The sequence below is a fragment of the Aegilops tauschii genome, chromosome 5, assembly GCF_002575655.3.
Source record: "Aegilops tauschii subsp. strangulata cultivar AL8/78 chromosome 5, Aet v6.0, whole genome shotgun sequence".
In the NCBI taxonomy this organism is placed as follows: domain Eukaryota; kingdom Viridiplantae; phylum Streptophyta; class Magnoliopsida; order Poales; family Poaceae; genus Aegilops; species Aegilops tauschii.
In genome coordinates this window covers 32,252,184-32,274,518 of record NC_053039.3, presented here as the reverse complement: position 1 = coordinate 32,274,518, position 22,335 = coordinate 32,252,184, and the positions used below count along the sequence as shown (strand labels likewise).

General features: G+C 44.2%; 1 protein-coding gene and 1 long non-coding RNA gene across 2 annotated transcripts; one reads left to right on the top strand and one right to left on the bottom strand.

The window, feature by feature from the left end:
* Positions 1–1,665: 1,665 nt before the first annotated feature.
* Positions 1,666–3,162, top strand: LOC120963807 (uncharacterized). Its single transcript, XR_012183573.1, has 3 exons — positions 1,666–2,545; positions 2,628–2,756; positions 2,843–3,162. It is a non-coding gene; the product is annotated as an uncharacterized lncRNA (long non-coding RNA).
* A 2,626-nt stretch (positions 3,163–5,788) lies between these two features.
* On the bottom strand, positions 5,789–9,082 carry LOC109780416 (uncharacterized). Its single transcript, XM_020339001.4, has one exon. The coding sequence runs from the start codon at positions 7,619–7,621 to the stop codon at positions 6,059–6,061; it is 1,563 nt and encodes a 520-aa protein (XP_020194590.1). The 5' UTR covers positions 7,622–9,082; the 3' UTR covers positions 5,789–6,058.
* Between the last annotated feature and the right edge of the window lie 13,253 nt (positions 9,083–22,335).

Here is a 22,335-nt window from a genome sequence, read left to right as displayed (position 1 = left end):
AAACCGAACCGGGAGCATGGGTTTTTTCCCTTTCTGAAAGAGGCACGCCCACGAAATCACAACCGTGCCTCTCGCGGAAGCAAAACCGTGACTCTCGCGAAAGAAAAAAAAAAGAAAACGCGTTTTTTTCCGTTTTCGAGGAGGCACGGCCGTGACTCTCGTGAAAGTACAACCGTGCCTCTTGCGGAAGCAAAACCGTGACTCTCGCGAAAGGAAAAAAATAGAAAACGCGTTTTTTTCCCTTTTCGAGAGGCACGGCCGTGACTCTCGCGAAAGTACAACTGTGCCTCTCGCGGAAGCAAAACCGTGACTCTCGCGAAAGAAATAAAACATAAAACACGTTTTTTTCCGTTTCCGAGAGGCACGGCCGTGACTCTCGCGAAAGCACACCCGTGCCTCTCGCGGAAGCAAAACCGTGACTCTCTTGAAAAAAAAAGAAAACGTGTTTTTTTCGTTTTCGAGAGGCACGACCGTGACTCTCGCGAAAGCACAACCGTGCCTCTCGCAGAAGCAAAACCGTGACTCTCGCGAAAGGGGAAAAAAAAAGAAAACTTGTTTTTTCGCGCAAAATTTTTTTTTCAAATTTTTTTATTGAAAAGCTAAGGAAGACCGGTGGAAAACGTCGAAAAAAATAAAAAAACAATTTAAAAGCCGAAAACGCGTGCGGGAAAATAAAAAACAAAATCCGGAGAAAGCACTTAGAGCACGACACGTGGCGAATGGCTGAGAGCGCCAAGTGGCGTTGATCGTTGCGAGGCTTCCGAAGAGCCCTCCGTGATATCCTCGTGTCCGGCGGAGGCGTACGAGCGTGCCATGGATATAAAAAGGCTTACGATCTCCTCCTGTCCGGTATTCCACGGCGCCAGATCGATTCGAGCGGAGCAGTGACGCAATATAGGCATCCACGGAGGGATTTGGCAGAAAAGTAACAGCCCGCCAGCATCCGGTCGGAGTTGAGCCAGGAGCTCCAGAACCCGCCGGCCGCTGCCCGCGCGACAGCAGAGCAGCAGGTCGACCAATTCGGCCCCAATTCTTCTAATTAGCACGCCATTCGCTCTTGTTCTTTGTACTACCTGACAGGGTTCTGCACTCTACCCGCGTGTGCATGCATGCTTGCAGAATTCCATGGAGTCGGACGAACGGAAGCAGGAGAATGAGGAACAGAAGAAGCTGGACGAGGAGGAGGAGCGGGCAGAGATCGAGGCCGCACAAGACAAGTGGAACGCCCTTGTCATATCAACAATGAAACTGATGCGGGAGCTGGGGCAGCCTTGCGAAATCTGGCGCGGCGAGTGGCGCATCGATGCCCGCCTTCTCTTCAACTGCGGGAGCAACTGCGACAAAATCGACTGCGGAGACGGGTAAGCACTATTATTCTCAAGTTGTACCAAACCACCGACACTTATTTTAAAATGGAGGAAGTATCTGGTGTATACTTTAATATTTCTACCGCGTACTTTAAAGTAAACAATTGTCCTATTTTGGGGGCATCATCCGTCTTGGTCGACCGTTGTCCTCCCGCGTCATGCGTTCTAGCTCCAGACTGTGCGAATAATCTCTGGGCGTACTTGCAATTCAGCTAGTGTCGCAGAATACATTGCTTATTAGATGACCTTTTCTTTAGATCCTTATCTTAATCCGACTAATCATGGCCAGGTGTAATTTTTCTTTTCTTTCTTAATTTTAGGCCTGTTGATCCGGAGATTTTGCTCGAGAGAGAAAGGGCCTTCTGGAGAGTTGCCATGGAGTATCGGAGAGCTCAAAACATGGTGATGAATTGTTTCCATCATTGACATTCTTTCATTTTACCACGAAATTAAATGAGCATTGCCTATCAACTAAAATGGGCCTTGCCTGCCTATCAATGAGAATTTATAGCTGAAATAAATTGGGATCAGGTTCCATGTTTAACTTCCTACTCTATCTTGTAGATTCTTATTACTAATCAATAATTTCATTTTACCAGGATGCCGAGTATGACTTGATTCCTAGCAATATGACCTTATCTCCTATAATGTCGGAGAGTGGCTTCTGGTACCATGGAAATTTTGTGGGCTCTAAGAGAGAATTTCCTTCGAAAGGGGTGCAACAATGTTTTTTCCTTGAGCTCAACCGTACTCGACAAAAGACTTACGATGTGACAGCCTGTATCACACTTGGTATGCACTTCTCGTTTGTATGCCATCAAGAAAAAGTTATTCACTAGTCTTCAGTAACTATATATGAATGAATCTGATATGTCTTCGATCTGTCTTCAGATGATTATGATGTTGACACTACATGTAAGAGGTGCTCTTCTCATACGGGCGTCTTGCATCCACGCAGAGGCGGATTTACTTTTGGGAGCAAAGAAGGTTAGATAGTTTTCCCCTACATTATTGCATCATTATAGTTTTATGTTGGCTGTCTCATGGCATTGTCATGTAGTAGGTCCAAGCAAGGAGAATCTGGGAGCCACACCAGCAAGTATATCGGATAGAGTTGTGCATTCACCTGCTCCCTTGCCTACCCTAGGGAATGAAACCCTAGAGCCTATTATCAGAAGGTTTTATCATTATTATAACATTTACATCATTGCTTGCAATATTGCATTTATTTTATCCCCCTAATTTCTTGATGGTGTATAGACTATCAACTATGGTTGGAGGTGGAGCATCCAAACCCGTAGCTGCATCTGCAACTGCAATAGGAACCCATCCCAAGTCCAAATCCTTGACAACAACGCCGAGTGGAAGCTCAAGGCTCATCACGAAGAGGTACCATTGCATTTTTATTTCATTGTTTCCATGTTGCGGTTAACTCTAACAAATGCGTTTATGTTGATCACTTGCCAAAAATTTAGGCAACTGGAAGTGGCATTGGCATCGGCATTGGCTGGAGGTGGAACCTGCTCATCTGAAGACAACAACCAATGAAATTAGCAGGAATAAGTTAACGACTAATTTTGGAGTTTGTTTACAACAGTATAGGCCGGTCCATGTTAGTTCACAACTAGTCCAACCATGTTTCTCCAACTGTTTGGAGCTGGAACCAGGGAAATATAAGCGATGTTGCAGTTGCAGATCATTTGTGCCAGTTGGGGTAGTGGCGGTTCCAGGATCAGAAGGTTGTGATGTCATTTCAAATCTGTGATGCCAAATACATGTGTTCTCACCAATTTTATATAGAAAATTACATGATTTCTACTTGTGTACAAAGGATTTGCCAAAAACCTGTGTAGTCAATTGACCTCACTCCTCTCAACGTGGCTTCGCGAGTGAGTAGGGGTTGATTCCTATTCAAGTTTAATTTGTTCTTGTTGGGGACATGCATCCTATTTAGTGATGTTCTTGTGATTTGTGCCTATTTGGTACATTTGTCGTGCATAAAAAATAGCTGATGCTGCTGTGTTGCTCGGGATGGCTTTTCGTAGAGTTTCATGTTCCTCTTGGTTTGGTTCATTAGGCTCAAAATTTCGATCGTTGTTCCTAGTTATGGCCACCGTGGTTTTCAATTATAATTTTCTGCTAGAATGTTACATACTTGACTACGTGATTCAGTTTGTTCTTTTGTCTAAATTGTGACCCCAAATCCATACATTTGTGTATGAGTATCGAAATGCATTTTTTGTGTACCCAACACAACGTCAGAGTGTGATTCTTGTCCTTGTACATGTCTGGGCCGACCACTAGTCTTTTCCTTGCCATTTTGGTACTCCCGCATTCTCAAATTAACTGAAGCTTTAGCTTTGTCGTAAGTAAGAAAAAGAGTGAATTCCGATTTTTACCCGCTATTTTGACATTTTTTACACTAATTACCCCACTTAGCGAAATTTCATCCGTTTTACCCCATTTAACAATTTTTTTGACATAATTTACCCTGTTTAAAGTTTTGTGAGCATTCTGACCGGTCGGTAACAATTGTTAGGTCCATCTTGCATGCCACGTAAGTGGTTTTTCCTGGCTATTTTTCTCACCGCTGAACCGGGCCGCACAGCTTCTCCAAACCGGCTCGGCTCGATGGCGGTCACTCGCGTCACGTCCAACGCACAATGCCCAAGTCGGCTATGCGCCACGCTCACCTCCCGTGGCTTCTCGTTTGCGTTGCTCGCCCGCAATCAAACATGCAAATTGATTTCCATATAAGCATCAAATTCCTATAGCGTGTTCATCATGCCTGCATCATTTGTTAACTCAACCATGGAGTTCCCGTTGGCTACCTTCTTCTTATAATAAACGCCGTCCCAAGGGTTGGAACCCAACTCCTTGATCTTCTCCTTTATATCAAAATAACTAATGAAATCCCTCTCAATCGGACATGGAGTATATGCTCCCGAGCTCAAATGCTCCCTCATGAACAGTAAAATCGAAAAAATAGTAAATAAATTCAAAAAATTCTGAATTTTTTTTACGGTAAACTTCGACAAATGTTTTGCATGTTTGCAAAATTTCAGCACGAAATAACATTCGTGGAAGTCGTGGCAAAAAAAAAAAAACAAAATCGATGTTCCAGAAATGCTAGTTTTGAACACACTTTGGAGTGGCGATTTTGTTTTTTTCGCCACGCCTTCCCCGAATGTCGTTTCGTACTGAAATTTTGGAAGCGTACAAAACATTCGTCAAAGTTGAGCACAAAAAATTTTCAGATTTTTTTGAACTTTTTGAACTATTTTTTTCGATTTTACTGTTTATGTAGGTGCATTTGAGCTCGGGAGCAGAATAGTACTTTCTCTCTCAATCATCTCTGGCTTTGGATTCTTTTATCTAGGGACATGTAAAATATGGCTAACACTCCACATCTTGGTTGCCATCCGCTTTGTGCAAGAAAAATAAAAATGAATTAGTAGCTGCAATAATAACAAATCATAATCTACTCTAATAAGGTAAATACATATGTTTCAGCATGCATTGTAAGATACAAAGATCCAAAATTCCTTTACAACTAGCAAGTAGCAACAGATGCTATCACTTTTGCATGTATTAACACACTTCCGGTCAACATTATTTGCTACCTAGATATTCAGATATGTAGGTTTATCAGAGTTAGTAAAGTATTATATTCACACCACTTTACTCTAATCCGTAGAACCATGCATACTTAACGCAGTATGTGATAACTGAAGAATAACATACATGATTTTAAATTATATCAGTAACAATTTCTTCGATAATTTATTCAATGGTAATATGCCATGCTGATCAAGTATAGTCGTCTCATCAGAATACTTCAAGCCGGAAACGAGTTGAGTAGGGAAAAAAATAGGCAGGAAAAAACTGTCGACGTGGCATGTCAGCCGGTCAGAACGCATAAATTTTTTAAAACAAGGTAAATTGTGGCAACACTTTTGCTAAATGGGGTAAAACGGATGAAACTCCGCTAAATGGGATAATTAGTGTTAAAAATGTCAAAATGGGGGGTAAAAACCGGAATTCACTCTAAAAAAAATTAAGACACAACACAATGTGATTCTCACCCTTGTACATTGAGACAAAACTCTTCTTTGTTGATCTTGGATGATAATCTGTATAGTTTTGCAAGATAAAACATGAGCAAGGCCAATCAGAATTGATTAGCATTTAAAACTCTTAACTTACCTCGAGACAGTTTAAATGTTACTTTCTCCGTCCTAAATAAGTGTCGCTAATTTACTAAAACTTTATATTAACTTTGTACCAAATCATCGACACTTATATTAGGACGGAGGAGGGAGTATTCTCTAAATTTTATGCGTACGGCTAGCCTATGTAAATAGCAATGCTGAGCGCCGGAGTGTTAAACTTTATGTCTCTTGCAGATCAAATAAAGTCTGATATAAACGATTGCATGTGTTATTTACATTGTACATATACTACAATTAGTTAGTACTTCCTCTGTAAACTAATATAAGAGTGTTTAGATCACTAAAATAGTGATCTAAATGCTTTTATATTAGTTTACGGAGGGAGTAGTTTAACTTCAGCAGATAATTAACAGTGCACTGCTGTTTACATTGTACAGTACATGTGTAATTAGTTAGTAAGTTTAACTTCAGCAGATAATTAACAGTGCACTCATTAGCCATGGTGGCAGGAGCTGCTAATTAACTGCTGCTCATGGTGCGCCAAACTGACAGCGCGATCCCCACCAGCACCACCACCGCGGCTGCCATGTTCGTCACCAGCTCCGTCGTGGGCGGCGTCCCTGGATCCTCGCTCGCCGGCAGCAGCTTCGGTGACACTTCCATATTGTCGTGCTTAGCCGGCTGTCTTCCACAGTTGGCCGCCTCCATCGCTTTCTTGCCCTCCATCTTCTTCTCCTCTTGCCTCTTCATCTCCTCCAGCAATGGCAACCTTACCTTGCCGTCTTCATCTTGCACCTTGCGATGCTTCTTCTTCGTCCTCGCCTTTGCTTCCGGGAGACGATGACTAGGCGGCCGTGGTGGTGGTGGTGGTGGTGGAGGCGGCGATGGAGATGAGACGCCGATTGGTATATCTGACAGCGGGGGTGACTTGGGCTGAAGCAGAGTGGCTGTACTCTGTTTTGGAGGTGGCAATGGCGGTGGCCCGTGCTCCGGATCGGCCGTCCTTGGGCCAGGAACGATCGCCGGTGCCCAGGGCTTCTGTTCGGTGGTGGTGGCGGGCTTTGTTAATGTGGGCTCGGGAGGGGTGTCTCGAGCGTGATCTGAATGCCGCCACGGCAGCCAGAGCTTTGGGTCGAAGAAAGTGGGCTTCGCCGGAGGAGGGGGTGGTGGTGGTCGTGGAAACGACGGTAACCGCGCACGTTCACGTGGTGGCGGAGGTGGAGGTGGACGCGACGGCAATGGTGCCGGTGCTGGCTCCTGTGGTGGAGGCGGCGGCGGTTCCTTTGGCTCGAAAAAGCTGGGGGGCTTTGACGGGAACGGAGGAAGTGGCCGTGATATTGGCGGCGGTGGTCGGAGCTTTGGCGCCGGCGGTGGTGGAGGCGGCGGCGGTACCTTTGGCTCGAAAAAGCTGGGGGGCTTAGACGAGAATGGAGGAGGTGGGCGTGATATTGGCGGCGGTGATGGAGGCGGTGGCGGTCGGACCTTTGGCTCGAAAGCAGTGGGCTTCTCCACCGGCGGTGGCTTTGGCTCGAAAACAGTGGGGGGCTCAGCCGGAAACGGAGGAAGTGGACGTGAGCGTGATGATGGCGCCCGTGGTGGTGGCACCGGCGGAGGCCGGATCTTTGGCTCGAAGAAGCTGGGCTTCCCGGGAGGCGGAGGCAAACGTGGAGGAGGAGGCACTGAAGACGGCGGCGGCAGCAACGCCGGCCTCGGCAATGGCTCCGGGGGCGACGGCGTGGGCGTGTGGGCCGACTCCGCCTCACCGCCGGCGACGGCGCCGGGGACGATGGGGAGGCTGATGAGCAGCTTCTCGTCCTCGAACCTGGCCCGGACGCCGTCGGCGTCGCAGTTGTCGGGGAGGCGGAGGTCCTTGGTGAAGCGGATCCAGCGGCCGCCCCGGGCCGGGCGGCCGCCGGTGACGCGGAGCACGCCGTAGTTGTCGACCTGCACGCGCACGTGCTCCTTCCGGAACCCCGGCAGCCGGAGCTCCACCACGTCCTGGTCGTCGCCGGCCTGCCTCCACTCCACCGCCGGGTCCAGCTCCTCCTCCTCCCCGTACGCCCGGCCGCCGGGGACGTCCATGGTTCGCCGGACAGGCTTGGTATACCGTGTATGTGATGGCGATGTCGCCGCATGTTTTTATATGCAGATATATGTATTCCAAGGGTTGGAATCCATGGGTGTACGTGGCATCGAGGTTGCTTGATGGCGATTGCGTAGAATGGTATTTTCTTGTGGCTTGGGAAAGAATGGTTCCTTTCTTCCATGTCTCTCTCTGTGCTTTCATCTGCTTTTGGTTTCGTCTCCCGGCCCGGGGCAGGTCTTTGGTTTTCCACCAGTCACATTTTCTTAGCCTAGCACTCAAGATTGGTGTGCACTGTGGACACATTATTTTTGTTGTTGTTGACACATTGCTTAGTGCCAGGGCTAGGCATGGCACGGGCTAAACGGGCCAGGCCAGGCCAGTGGCACGCCCTGGGCCGTGCTTGGGCTGCTACCCTGAGCACGCGGGCCGGCACGGCACGACCCGATTACGGTTTTTTTCTATACATCTCTATGTGGCATAACAGGTAAAAATACGCTAAAAAACACCCAAGTGCCGGTGGACCGGCCTGATTAGTAGTTGGGCCATGCCTGGGCTGCGACCTCCCGCCCGTGGGCCGGCACGACACAGCTCGGCTATTAGTCGTGCCGTCGCGGACCATGCCGTGCCAGGCACGTTTACCACGGGCCGGGCCAGGCCGGCCAATTTGGCCAGGTATGTTGCTTAGTGATGTACAGTTTGGTGACTTGAGTCTTCTCTTAAGAATGCCATTTATTATGCCGTATATATGATGTAATAACATCATATATATTATGGGACGGATGGAGTAATTAGTAAGTTAGAATGTAGAGAATAGATACATTGGATGCGTTTTATTTTACTCCAAACTTAATCGGTATTTTTTTGAAACAAATGCAAAAGATTTGACTCATCCATTAATTAATCGGAATGATAAGTGTCATACGTGTGGCACAAAGCACTTCGGTCGGGACGCTTTTTAAACTAAAGTTTTCATCCAAAAAGAGAAAAAAACTTCAAAAATAACTAAAACTTGCCGTGCTTGACAACTAAAATTGTCATTCAAAAAAAATAAACAAACCCAAAAAATAACTGAAACTTGCCATGCAAAAAGGAAGTTGTCATACTTGACAACTAAAGTTGTCATCTCCGTGTCATTAAACTTGCCATCAAAACCGTTGGGAGTTGACATGTGCTCGCGCCAGACCCGTGGCAGTTATCAGGGTCTTTTTTTGCGGGTGGCAGTTATCAGGGTCCTTAATTAAATATTTCTTTTGAGCACGTCCTTAATCTCTACTCCTAATGGAGCAGTTGATAGTCTCCGTTCCGGTTTATTTTCGTCCCACCTCCTATCTTCGTCTGATTTTTTTTCGTCCTCCTCCCACCTCCCCAGATCCAATCTACGCTAACAAAAAAACACTCAACTACGCCGTACCCTTTTTTTTGCGGGGTTACGCCGTACCCATTCCCCGTTGCACAAACAAAAAAAAACGGACGACGCCCATTCCTCCCTCACGTAAAAAAAACCCAAAGGAATCGGCCTGGGAGCGAGGACCATGCAACACCCATGTACTCCCTCCGTCCGGAAATACATGTCGCAGAAATGGATATAAATGGATGCATCTAAAACTAAAATACATCTAGATACATCCATTCCTCCGACAAGTATTTCCGGACGGAGGGAGTACAACGGTTTTAGAAATAAACACCTGTTCGAGTTGATTGATTGATACTAGATAGCAAATAGATTATGCTTACAATTAGCATAGTTTTCAGGTCCAGCACCTGTTCGAAGGACATGATTGATAGGTAGCAACTAGATGGTACTTACAATTAGCATAGTGTACAGGTCCAGCTCCTCGTTGATGGCAAGTGTGATGTGCCTCATCTTCCTCTACATCATAGTTCAAACCACAAAAGGATGGAGTAACCCGATGGATGGAGTAACCGGACATACATCTAATAGCATTCCTCTACAGCTCAACAACCTTACATTACCATGTTCGTCGTGACGCTTCGGTGCACCACCGTGCCGTGCACTTGTCCTTGCTCTCCTAGCAGGTCAAGAGATTCGGAAGGAGTTAACACAACAGATCGCTTCAGCATCAGTCACACAATTTCAAGGTTCAGAAACTTCTTTCAGAAATACGTTCTGGCCGCTGAAGTTGGTATTAATAAAGTACGAAAAGAAGACAATGCAAATTAATTAGTTCACCTGCTGGAGGAGTGATTCTGCAACGCATCCACCTCCTTCACTTTGAGCCGAAGAGCGGAGAACTTCTCTGCCATCTTGTGTATGTTAGTGCATACAGGTCCTCCTCCATGAGGCTCATGCTGCTTGTTCCTCGCAGGCCGTTGGTGTCATTCTCCTGAAAGACAAAGTCCAGTGAAGTTATTAAATGATGATAGTACCAAAAATCCGCTGCTTGTTCCTCGCATGCTATGTATCAGCAAGAGTTGTGTCAGGAACTAATACAATTGCCCTGCTGCTTGTTCCTCGCATGCTATGTATCAGGAACTAATACAATTGCCCTGCTGCTTGTTCCTCGCATGCTATGGATCAGGAACTAATACAATTGCGTTGTTGCTTGTTTCTCGCAAGCTATGTATCAGGAAGTAGTACCAAAAACTGTTTCAGGAGCGCTGAAGAGCAGGGCAGTGAACTAGCCCTGCTGCTTGTTCCTCGCAAGCTATGTATCAAGAAGTAGTACCAAAAATTCTATCAGGAGAGCTGAAGAGCAGGGCTGTAAACTAGCCCTGGTGCTTGTTCCTCACACGCTGCAAAGTCCATGTGGACGTTGGTGTCATCCTCTTGAAAAACAAAATCCACATGCTGAAGAGTACAGGAGAGTTGTTACATGATGATAGTACCAAAAATTGTTTTAGTTCAGGAAGTAATACACCAACTTATATTGTCCTCAGTTGCCTACTTGCCTGTATGAGGTCTGTTTGGAGATTAATCTGTAACTTATATTTGTTTCATATTTCAAGCAATTATCTTTTCGTCTCATACAGGCAATTCAAAAGTACGTATGGGGAATTCAAAAAGCAAGGCAACTGAGGATAAAAAACCCTCAGGTGTAGCTACAGGTATGTGTTCTAGAACCAGATTTAGCTGTACATGGTAAACATCATTCCCTTCACACAATGTGTATACATTATGTGTTGCAGGGCATATGGATGGCACAAATGTTGATGAATACAACACAGATTTTATACCCGTAGCTGACAATCTTGACGAGAGTTACTCAATTGGTCCAGGTATAAGTCTGTGTAAATCTCGTCAACATACTTTTTGACCTATATCATCGACTTTGTATGTGATCAGTCATACCTTGCAGACTACGATGAGGGCAACAACACACCTGATGGATCAAGTGTGCTACATGATGATGCTTCGTTGCCTGCTCCCAATAATCTCACACTGGTTTATGCCACAGATCTACCACAGAGTTCAGAAGGTATTACACGATCCGTCTTTCATCTGAAAGAATTAGTGCTTATGGGTGTTCAACTCCATATATTTGGACAGCTTATTGCTTTTGTGTTGTTCCATTAGTTGTACAATCTTCCCAGATCGATGAGGGGAACCAGGTAGGGCTTAATGCTCGTGCGATGGAATGTTCAGTGTCTAATCCAGCATATGAGCACCAGACAGGGGTTGTCTTGAGTAATGATAAAAGTGAGCAGATAAACACCCGGAGGCGAGCTGATTATCGGAAGAAAAAATAGGAGGGTAAGGTCAAGGTCCAAGATGAAAATCAACCTTCCCTTACAATGTCCGGTAATACCATTTAATGATTACATGTTGCGATAATCAATGAATAGTCATAGATTATTTTCCATTTCGTTCGCGTTAAACCAGCCTTGTCACATGATGATTCATACTTTTATCATTGCTTCGATGTAGCTCATATCTGGTTCCTTTGATGACAAAGAACTAGCTAGCATGCAGCGTGATAAAGAAGAAAAAAGGGAGCTTATAAACGCGCGGAGGCGGGCATCTTATCGTAAGAAAAAGGAGGAGCGTATCACGAAACTACAGGATGATGTGCAAAGTGTTCCCCAACCCCCTCTCGGTGATATCACGAATGTTCATCGACCTTCCGATGCGATGTCAGGTACAGTTGTGAGTTTTTACAACTTCGTCAATTATAGCATGTACTTATTCAAGAATCACTCCATATATTCTTTTTTTTTTCTGGTTTCATCGTTTTTCAACATTTAAATTCTGATTATCGCATGAATGACACCAGGAGCTGTCCTGAATGACACCAAACAAACTGGGCAAAAACGTGTAGAAGAACGCAACAATAGATTGGCACGTGAAAAAAGGGAGCAAATAAACTCCCAGATACGAGCTACTAACCGTAAGAAAAAAGAGCAGCTTACCCAGGACGAAAATCTGTCTCCCCTTATGGTATCTGGTAAGATTGTTTTATGTTACATCTTTACGATGATATACCAATGATAGTCCATATATTCAGTCTGGAGCCTGGCTTCATTCTTGTTGAACAATTAATTCTGAGTATGTCCTGAATGACACCAGGAGTTGTCAATGATACCAAACAAACTAGGCAAAAACGTCTAGAAGATGACACGATTAGCTTGGCACACGAAAAAGGGAGCACAGAAACGCCCAGAGGCGAGCTAATTACTGGAAGAAAAAAGAGCAGCTTATCCGAGATGAAAATCTGCCTCCCCTTATGATATCACGTAAGATTTTTTTATGTTCAACTGTTACGATAATAGTATATATGTATAAATTAGCTGTTACATAGATTAACACGATGTCGCTAGCTTCATTCTTGTTGAACAATGAATTTCTGAGTATGTTTTCACACTGTTGTTCAACCAGCCAACCCAACCAGCTCCAGCTATACATCATTCTCACATGATGATGCAACATTGACTCCTTCAACTACACTCGCGTCTGGTGTCATCTCATGTGATAATGAAAGTGCAACTATCCCTGGGTGGTTTTGGTAATTCCTAACAACATATAGCTCATTGAACTAATGCTCTTTCAAGATGATCATTTCAGAAAGTTCAATGATTGGCATGGCATGGACTAGGAATTTGGACCCCTCAAAATGCTAAGGACACATATTGGCTCAAGCTCAAGACTCTACTTTTTCATTTTAGTGATCCAAGATCAAATTGAGTCCATAGGAAAAGCCAATACTATTTAAAGGGGATGAGGTGTTGCTTAATGACTTGCTTGCTCAAAATGCTTAGTGATATGCTCCAAAAGCCCTCAACCACTTTCTCATATCCACATATGTCCCAAACCAAAAGTCAAACTCGGCCCTACCGATTTGATCTATCCGGCGCCACCGAGTTCATTTGACATAGCCATAGCCAGAAACCCTAGTCACTTCGGTCTCACCGATAGGGATCTCAGTCTCACCAAGATGGGATTGCAACCTCTCTATTTCCCTTCATAACGTTTCGGTCCAACCGAGATGAGCGATAGGTCCCACCGAGTTCGCAATGCAAACTCTCTGTTTCCCTTTCGTAACGTTTTGGTCTCACCGAAATGAGCGAATCGGTCCCACCGAGTTTGCCTGACCAACTCTCTGTTTGCCTATTGCTGAAATCGGTCCTATTGAGTTTATGTCATCGGTCTCACCGAGATTACGTTATGCCCTAACCCTAATGAAATCATTCCCACCGAGTTGACATGTCGGTCCCACCGAAAAAGCCTAACGTTCACATTTTGAACTAAATCGGTCTGACCGAGTTTCATGATCCGGTCCCACCGAGTTTGGTAAATTGTGTGTAACGGTTAGATTTTGTGTGGAGGCTATATATACCCCTCCAGCCACTCTTCATTCGTGGAGAGAGCCATTAGAACGTGCCTACACTTCCAGCATACATTTTCTGAGAGAGAACCACCTACTCATGTGTTGAGACCAAGATATTCCATTCCAACCACAAGAATCTTGATCTCTAGCCTTCCCCAAGTTGCTTTCCACTCAAATCATCTTTCCACCAAATCCAAATCCGTGAGAGAGAGTTGAGTGTTGAGAAGACTATCATTTGAAGCACAAGAGCAAGGAGTTCATCATCAACACACCATCTATTACCTTTTGGAGAATGGTGTCTCCTAGATTGGTTAGGTGTCATTTGGGTGGCTCTGTCAAGATTGTGGAGTTGAACCAAGGAGTTTGTACGGGCAAGTAGATCGCCTACTTCGTGAAGATCTACCCTAGCGTGGCAAGTCCTTCGTGGGCGATGGCCATGGTGGGATAGACAAGGTTGCTTCTTCGTGGACCCTTCGTGGGTGGAGCCCTCCGTGGACTCGCGCAACCGTTACCCTTCGTGGGCTAAAGTCTCCATCAACGTGGATGTACGATAGCACCACCTATCGGAACCATGGAAAAAATCTCTGCGTCTACATTGCGTTTGCTCCCTCCAAACTCTTCCCTTTACCTTCATATGCAAATGTTTTACATTCCGCTGCTATACTCTTAGACTTGCATGTGTAGGTTGATTGCTTGACTTGTGCTAAGTTGCTAAAATCTGCCAAGACTTAAAATTGGGAAAATGCTAGATTTTTATTTGGTTAAGTAGTCTAATCACCGCCCCCCTCTAGACATACTTTCGATCCTACAAGTGGTATCAGAGCTTTGGTCTCCATTTGCCTTGATTTCCATAGCTTTTGGTGATCATAGCCTTGGTTTCACAACCTAGGAGAGTATGGCGTCTAGCGAGGGAAATTACCACCATAGAGGTCCTTACTTTGATGGTACTAATTTTGCTAGTTGGAAGCATAAGATGAAAATGCATATTCTTGGACATAACCCCGCCGTTTGGGCTATTGTGTGTATTGGCTTGCAAGGTGAATTCTTTGATGGGAGAGAAACAAACCGTGAAGCTACCGCGGAAGAGTTGAAGATGCTGCAATACAATGCTCAAGCTTGCGATATCCTCTTCAACGGATTATGCCCCGAAGAATTCAACAAAATCAGCCGTCTTGAGAATGCAAAGGAAATTTGGGATACTTTGATTGATATGCACGAGGGTACCGACTCCGTCAAGGAATCCAAATTGGATGTGCTTCAAAGTCAACTTGACAAGTTCAAAATGAAGGATGGTGAAGGTGTCGCTCAAATGTACTCTAGGCTTGCTCTCATCACAAATGAGATTGCCGGCTTAGGAAGTGAAGAGATGGCCGATAGATTCATCATCAAGAAGATCCTAAGAGCCTTGGATGGAAAATATGATACCATGTGCACATTGATCCAAATAATGCCCAACTACAAAGATCTCAAGCCAACGGAAGTCATTGGAAGAATCGTTGCTCATGAGATGTCACTCAAGGATAAGGAAGAGCTTCACAACAAGTCAAGTGGTGCTTACAAAGCCTCATGTGATGCTCCTACATCATCAAGTGAGAAACAAACCTTCAATGAGGAATTGAGCCTAATGGTGAAGAACTTCAACAAGTTCTACAAGAGTAGAAGCAAAGAAAGAAGTTCCAAGTCAAGGTCCTACAATGACAAAAGATCTTCGAGTCGTGAGCGTAATTGCTACAATTGTGGAAGACCCGGACACTACTCCAATGAGTGTACAACTCCCTACAAAAGAAGAGAAGGTTCGCCCAAAAAGAGGAGTAGAAGAGAAGAATAAGGAGTAGAGATGATCGTTATGAACGAAGAACCTCTCAAAGAAGCAAGGATTCAGAAAGGAAGGACAAATCATCAAAGAGCTACACAAAACAAAGACATCAAGCTCATGTAGTCGAATGGGTATCCGGCTCCGACTCCGACCATCACTCTGAAAGAAGTTATCACTCTGACTCCGAATATACTCAAGATGAAGGTGTTGCCGGTCTAGCACTTGTGTCAACCAACTCCTATGACATATTTGACTCACCAAATGAAGTAATTGGAAGATGTTTCATGGCTAAAGGCCCAAAGGTATCACACCCCAAGTATGTTGATTTCAATAGTGATGAAGATGATTTGCTAGGTGATGATGATTTACTTGTTGACAATTCTAGTGATGAAAACTATGATGAAATTGCTATTAATCATGCTAATCAAGATAAAACGAATGATGATGATAAGAAGGAGATTGAGCGTCTAACTAAAGAGCTAAACACTCTTAAGTTAGCTCATGAAACTACCTTGGAAGATCGTCGAGAACTTTTAAAGACTCATGAGAAGTTATGCTTTGAAAAGCTCAACCTTGAGCAAGAGCATGGGTTCTTAAAAGCAATCAATGATGATCTTCGCAAGAAAATATCTTCTTACATTGCCAAGCGTTTACTCTTGTCTACTTACATGCCACAAGTTAAATCTAGCAACAAGAGCAAGAAAAATTCTTCTTCTAGTAGTAACAATGATCATGTTAAATCCAATATTGTTGCTTCTAGTAGTTCTCTTGATTCCACTAATGATTCTCTTAGCCAAGTTACACTTGAGCAAGAAAATAGCTTATTGAAGGGAATTATAGAGAAAGGTGTTCACAAGAGCCTTGCCGGGAGTAAGCAATTTGAGGAAATTGTACACAAGCAAGGAAGGCACCGGAAGAATCAAGGTGTTGGTTTTGAACGAAAGTTCAATGCCAATGGAGTTGAGTGGGAAGAAGATCAATACCCCAAGATGAAGTTTGTTCCTCAACAAGAGAAGTATGATCCTACTTCTTTCCAAGGGACACAAGCTCAAGATGATCTTCCACCACAAGACCACAAGCAAAAGGGCAAGGACAAGCTTCAAGAGGAGATTGATGCATTTGAAGAAGCTCCTAAGGCCTTGGTCAAGTGGGTTCCCAAGACTACATCAAGTTCTACTTCATCAAGTACGACTACAACTCCAAGGATTCCCATCAAGATGATGTGGATCCCGAAGAATAAGAACTAGAGAGTTCTTGAGGGTGGCTCCGCCAACATACTCCACTCATATCATTTTGGCGAGGACAAGTGCAAACAACTTCCACATCTTGCACTAGTTCAAGGAGTTACAAACCCTCTTGTTGGTAAGACAAGGGACAAGGTAACCTAATGCTTCCATGGACATCATCTTGTGTGAACATCACTCTATGTCTATGGATATCCTTGTTTGTTCCTTGTGGGACTAACCGTGTAGGTATTGAAAGTGCAACTCACTCCAATGGATTGCTCCAAATAATCTACATCAACATTGAGCATCCACATCTTCAACATCTACATGAAGTCATCATCGACAAAACCCAAGGTTTGTTCATCCCTCTTAGGGGGGATATCGCATCTAGGGGGAGCTTTACTCCAAATATTGAGCTAAAGCAACTCTAATGGTGTGAACACAACAATGCTTTATGTAAAAGTGGTAACCCCACTTGTGCTTAAACGATGAGTATGACCTATGATCAAATGTTCTCATTTGACTCCTAAGTCAATATACTCATATATAGATGACCTGTCATCGCCAATTGCTTGATAGATGCTAGAGTATTTGTGCATGCTTTGTCACATATTTCATTTGCCATTTTATTGTGTGAGCATGTTGCTTGCATATTTTACTCATTCGAGGACATCCATTTGTTGCTTTGATTGTTCGGCCTTTTCTTTTGCCAAATGGATGGACAAGAATGCCTAAGAACTCCCTCTAGCTATCTATGCTTTTCTCGTCTCAAACTCTATTCATGCTACATCACAAAGTTTGATCAAGTCAGATTCGAACATTCTGTGTGAGGAGCACTCGGAGTCCCCAATTCGTCATAGACTTAAACTTCCAAAACCTCTCCGTGCATTTCGGTCTGACCGATTCATCCTTTTCGGTCTGACCGAGTTCACTGAGTTGATCTAGGTTTTCAATCTCAGTGCAACCGATTAGAACTTTTCGGTCACGCCGAGTTGCAGTAACCGCTTGCGATTTTGCATCTCGGTGCCACCGAGTTGTTCCACTCGGTCACACCGTCAGGGTCGGGATATATATACCGACGGGTTGAATTTTGGAAACTTCTCCAAAACCCTTCATCCCGCGCGTGTCCTGCTCTGCCGCCTCGGGTCTCTAGATCATCTCCTCGTCGCCAGTGACCTCCTGCCGCTTGTTTCCGTCGCTGTCAACGGGATTCAACCCTGCCGTTGCCGCCATAGCGAACTCACCGCTGAACTAGGGTATGAGTTCGAAACTTTGTGTTGTTCTTTACTCCGATACTTAGCACAAAGCAAATGCCATGTTCTTTACCACGTATGAAATCATCCTATCCAGCAAGAACATCCCTTAGATTAGATTTGATTCGAATTTAGGGTTAGGTTTCCGCCAAACTCATCTCGGACCAACCGGTTGTGGAAATCGGTCTCACCGGTTTGGCTCAGGCCATTGCACTTGCACTTTTTGGTCTGACCGAAAGTTGCAAATCGGTGTGACCAAGTTCAACTCTCTGTGAAACCCTAGCAATCTCAGAGTCACCGAACTGTGACTCAGTCTAACCGATTTCACTAGTTTAGACTCCAACACTTGCTTCGGTGTCACCGAGTTTAACAAATCGGTAGCTCCGAAATGCTTTCTGTGGAAAACTAAAACTAAGTTTTGACTCATCTGTTTTGCAAAACCTCTGCACTTTGTGATGCTTATCCACTCTACCTCATCTATATCTATTCACAGGGTCTGCTGTCAGTTTGCTTTGCCAGTATGTCTAACCAGAGTGATAGCCAGAACAAGTCAGAAGAACAAGTGAACATGAGTGAGGGCACTAGTCCCTCTAGCAGCTATGATGAGGGAAGCAGGAGCACTCCAAGCAATTTGCCAAGGCAGCTACAAGAACTAGGAAGAAGAAAAACTCAGACTCAGAGGATGAGGACTATGTGGCTGCTGAGGAGGAAGTGAGCTCCAAGAAAAAAGTGCTGAAGAAAGAATATGGGACTGCTGCTGCAACAAAACCTGGTATGCACAAGAAAGTTCCTACCAAAAGAGTGCCAACATCCAAGCCAAGAAAAGTTCCAACAGGAGAAACCATGTAGTTCTCTATAGAATAGTCAGATGATGATGTGGCTGGTGGCAAGAAGAAGAAAAGGGCAAGAACCACAACTGCAAAAGTACTTGGAACATCAACCATGGTGAGAGATTCTGAAGATGAAGAAGAGGAAGAGGATGCTGCACCAGCACCCAAGTCTCAAAAGCTGATGGGAGATGCCATCAAGTCTAGGGCTACCCCTTCTAAGCCCAAGACAGCTCCCAAAGCTACTGCTCAAGCTTCAAAGGCTTCAAAGCCCAAGAGGAGCACAAGGAATATTCCAGCTGCTGAGAAGAACAAGGCCCCAGTGCCTGAGATGGATGGAGAAGAAGATGCCGAAGCCCAAGTGCTTAGGAAGCTCAAACCAAAAAATTCCAGATCACGATGACAGCCATCCAGTGGTAGAAGATATGAGCATCAGGAAGGATGCAGGTCTCAGACTTTGGAGACAGAGTGATCCATATGCTGTGAGGAGAAATACTGATGTGGACTACAGGTTCCATACCAAAGAGCAGCAAGATTTCTATGAAACCATTCTACTTGATAAGAAGCCCATAGTCTGTGATATGAAGTGGGCTGATTGGAAATACATTGATGAGAATGAAGACCATTTTCCAGGTGTACATGAGAGCTTCAGAGCATGTGGAGTGGACAACTTTGTGGGACAGAAGCTTACCAAGTGGAATGATGAACTCATCATGCAATTCTACTCCACTGCACACTTCTATCCTGATGGAAGAATAGTTTGGATGTCTGAAGGTACAAGGTACCAATCTACTGTTGATGAGTGGGCAAAATTGATCAATGCCCCTGAAGAGCATGAAGATGACTTGGATGTCTATGCCAAGAAGAAGAAAGACCACAACTCTATGGCCAACATGTACAAAGAGATTCCAGACAAAGCTTTGGAAACTCATAAGCTTGGGTCTGTACATTATCTGTTGTCTGGCTTAGCTACTATCAACACCATTCTGAGGCATACATTGTTGCCAAAATCTGGATAACACAAGATCAGAGGTCATTCAATTAACTTGCTGCAACTGTTTGATGTGCCCCAAAAGTTCAAAGTCATGAGCTAATTGTGGAAACAATCAAGAGGACCGCTGCAGACCAGAAGAGATCTTGTGGGTATGCTCCACATATTCAGGCACTCATCAACTCCAAGATGGGCACATGCACTTATCTTTTGGACAAGGAGCATCTACCCTTGAGACCAGATTTTGAGGACAACACAGTTGTCATGAATGAAGAAGATCCCACTTCTGTGCAAGCACAAGAAAAGAGAGAGAAGGCTAAGGCTGAGGAAGCCGCAAATATGCCAAGTGTTGAAGAGGCATCTCAAGTGTTTCTGAAGAGCAAACAAGATCAACTTGCTTATCTGATTCAAGCAACCTTGAGGATTGAGAAGGGCTTGGCCACCCTAACTCAGAACCAAGAGAGTCTGGAGAGGATCATTGAAACAAAGTTCTATGATCTTGATCTGAAAGTGACTGAGATGCAGACCGCAGTTGAGCAGCTCCAGGAAGAAGCTGAGGAGAGGAAAGGGCAGGCTACCACATATGCCTTTCAAAGAGTGCCAAGAGGTCAGAGATCTGCTGCAGTGCCCATGGCTGACACAAGAGCAACCACATCAGCACCAACAGCCACAACTTCAGTGCCACCTCTAGTTGCAACTCCACCAACTCCAATAACTTCAACCGATGCATTCGTCCTTGGAGTCCTCTCAACACCACCTCCCGAAGATCAAGCCTAGAGAGACGCATACCACAATGCATTTTCGAACTCTTTGGTAACTTGTTGCCAAAGGGGGAGAAATGTATAGATCATAGGCTTCGAGAGAGAGAGTGCTTTGCCTCTTTTGTCTCTTTTGTTTTGGTTGATACTTTTGTGTGCTTGCTTGATACTTTATGTCTTTGTGTGTGAGATACTTGTACGATCATTCACTTTGCTTGGTGATGAGTGCATGTACCTACTTTCTATCATTCTGAGCGCCCCACCAAGATGTATGTGACATGGAAGAGTAACCCATGATCCTAATCGATTGTGCATTTGCATTCAAAAGCAAATCTCAAATAATGAATAAATTTAGGGGGAGCTCTGTAGCGACCCGACCTCAGACGGTCAAGTCTCTGTGCTTAAGTGTCATCCCTGGATCGGTATGCCGACACACACAGTACTCGAGGATTTATAACAGAGGTAAATCACATGTATAAAGTAACGTAAATACTATTACCTCAATCCAAATAGCGGAAGTAACAATAGGGTTGTGGATTCCCATCAACACCAACGGCAAAGTTGAGTGTAGAAATCGTAACCCTAACGTATCACTTACTCATCGTAAGATTCCTGCAACATGAGACGGTGCAGCCACAAGGGGCCAGTACATTGAATGTACTGGAAATTCACACCATAGAGCAAATGATGAATAATAGCTATCACTACATGCATATATGGATGGTGGAGGCTCTATGGTTATAATGTTTTTGCGAAAAGCCAATTTTTCCCTACATCAAAGGAATATTCTTTATTTAACTACCAAGTTGGTTGAAAATTATTGAGAAGGTTCCTCCAACTCAATCCCAATTAAAAGTTAACAACCCAACAAATAATTTAGAGTGATGAGATCAAATCAATAATTCAAGTACTAGATACTCAAGATGTCCATAACCGGGGACACGGCTAATCATGATTAGTTTGTACACTCTGCAGAGGTTTGTGCACTTTTCCCCACAAGACTCGATCTCCTCCGTTGGATTTCTCGCACTACATGGTGTTTGAGAAACGGATGACCGAGACATAGTCTTTCAGAAGCATTAACTCTAACCCTAGGTAGACAGTACCAACCTACATCCCCTACATTTGCTAGCCTACCACTGGAAGAGGTCATGCAACATACTCAACTATGCTAGAGCCCATAATAGCTTGTGGCTGCACACGGAAGTTTCTAGCATGAATAATCTTATTATCCCTTTGAGCCTGGGTGGCATTCCATAGGGTGATCACACGGGTACTCCGGGATCCCCTTGGGCAAGCACTGGGTTCTCCAGGTGCTCGGGCAAACCACTGGGTGCTCCAAGGTGCCCCAACCAATCCACCCAGATGTGTATTAAAGTAGCCACCTTAAGTTAAACCTTAGTTAGCAATAACTCTCACATCTTTCATGAATACTCTCAAACCAAACCACGTCTACGAGCATAGCATAGCAGTATAAGCATAACGTAGTAACACCCTGGGTTTGAATGCAAGACAATAGGTTCCTACCTCATCAACTACTTCCCATAACCCACCTGTTATCAAGTCCTAACCATGTAGTGTTTGAGGATTAAAACTAATGCATAAAAACTGGGTAATGAAAAGTATGATCAAAGTGTGAACTTGCCTTGTACAGTTGATGAAGATGATTCGCATTCATAACTCCTGATAGTTCTACTCGTCACACTCCGGTCAATCAATCGTAAGCAAGCAATAGTAACCACACATAAGCAATCATGCAAAAGAATCGAAGAAAAGACTTCGGAAAACTTCGAAAACAAGTAATTCACTCTTGAAACATAAAACAATTTCTAACAACACCAAAATTAAGTGAATTTGGCCTTATCAGAAAGTTTAGGTCAAGAGCTTCGATTTGCAAAAAGAATCAACTCAAACGGAGTTATAAAACTCGAGTTACGATCAGACGAAGTTCAAATACAAATATGTTTGAATTCAAATTTTAAAACTTTTAAAACATGTTTAAGTTGATTATCTGGATAGAGGGGATCGTAACGAAGAAGTGGGCGTTGGTTTTGTC

Bases quoted from the DNA above. Each gene is read 5' to 3' on its own strand.
- LOC109780416 (XM_020339001.4), bottom strand. From the start codon at position 7,621: ATGGACGTCCCCGGCGGCCGGGCGTACGGGGAGGAGGAGGAGCTGGAC.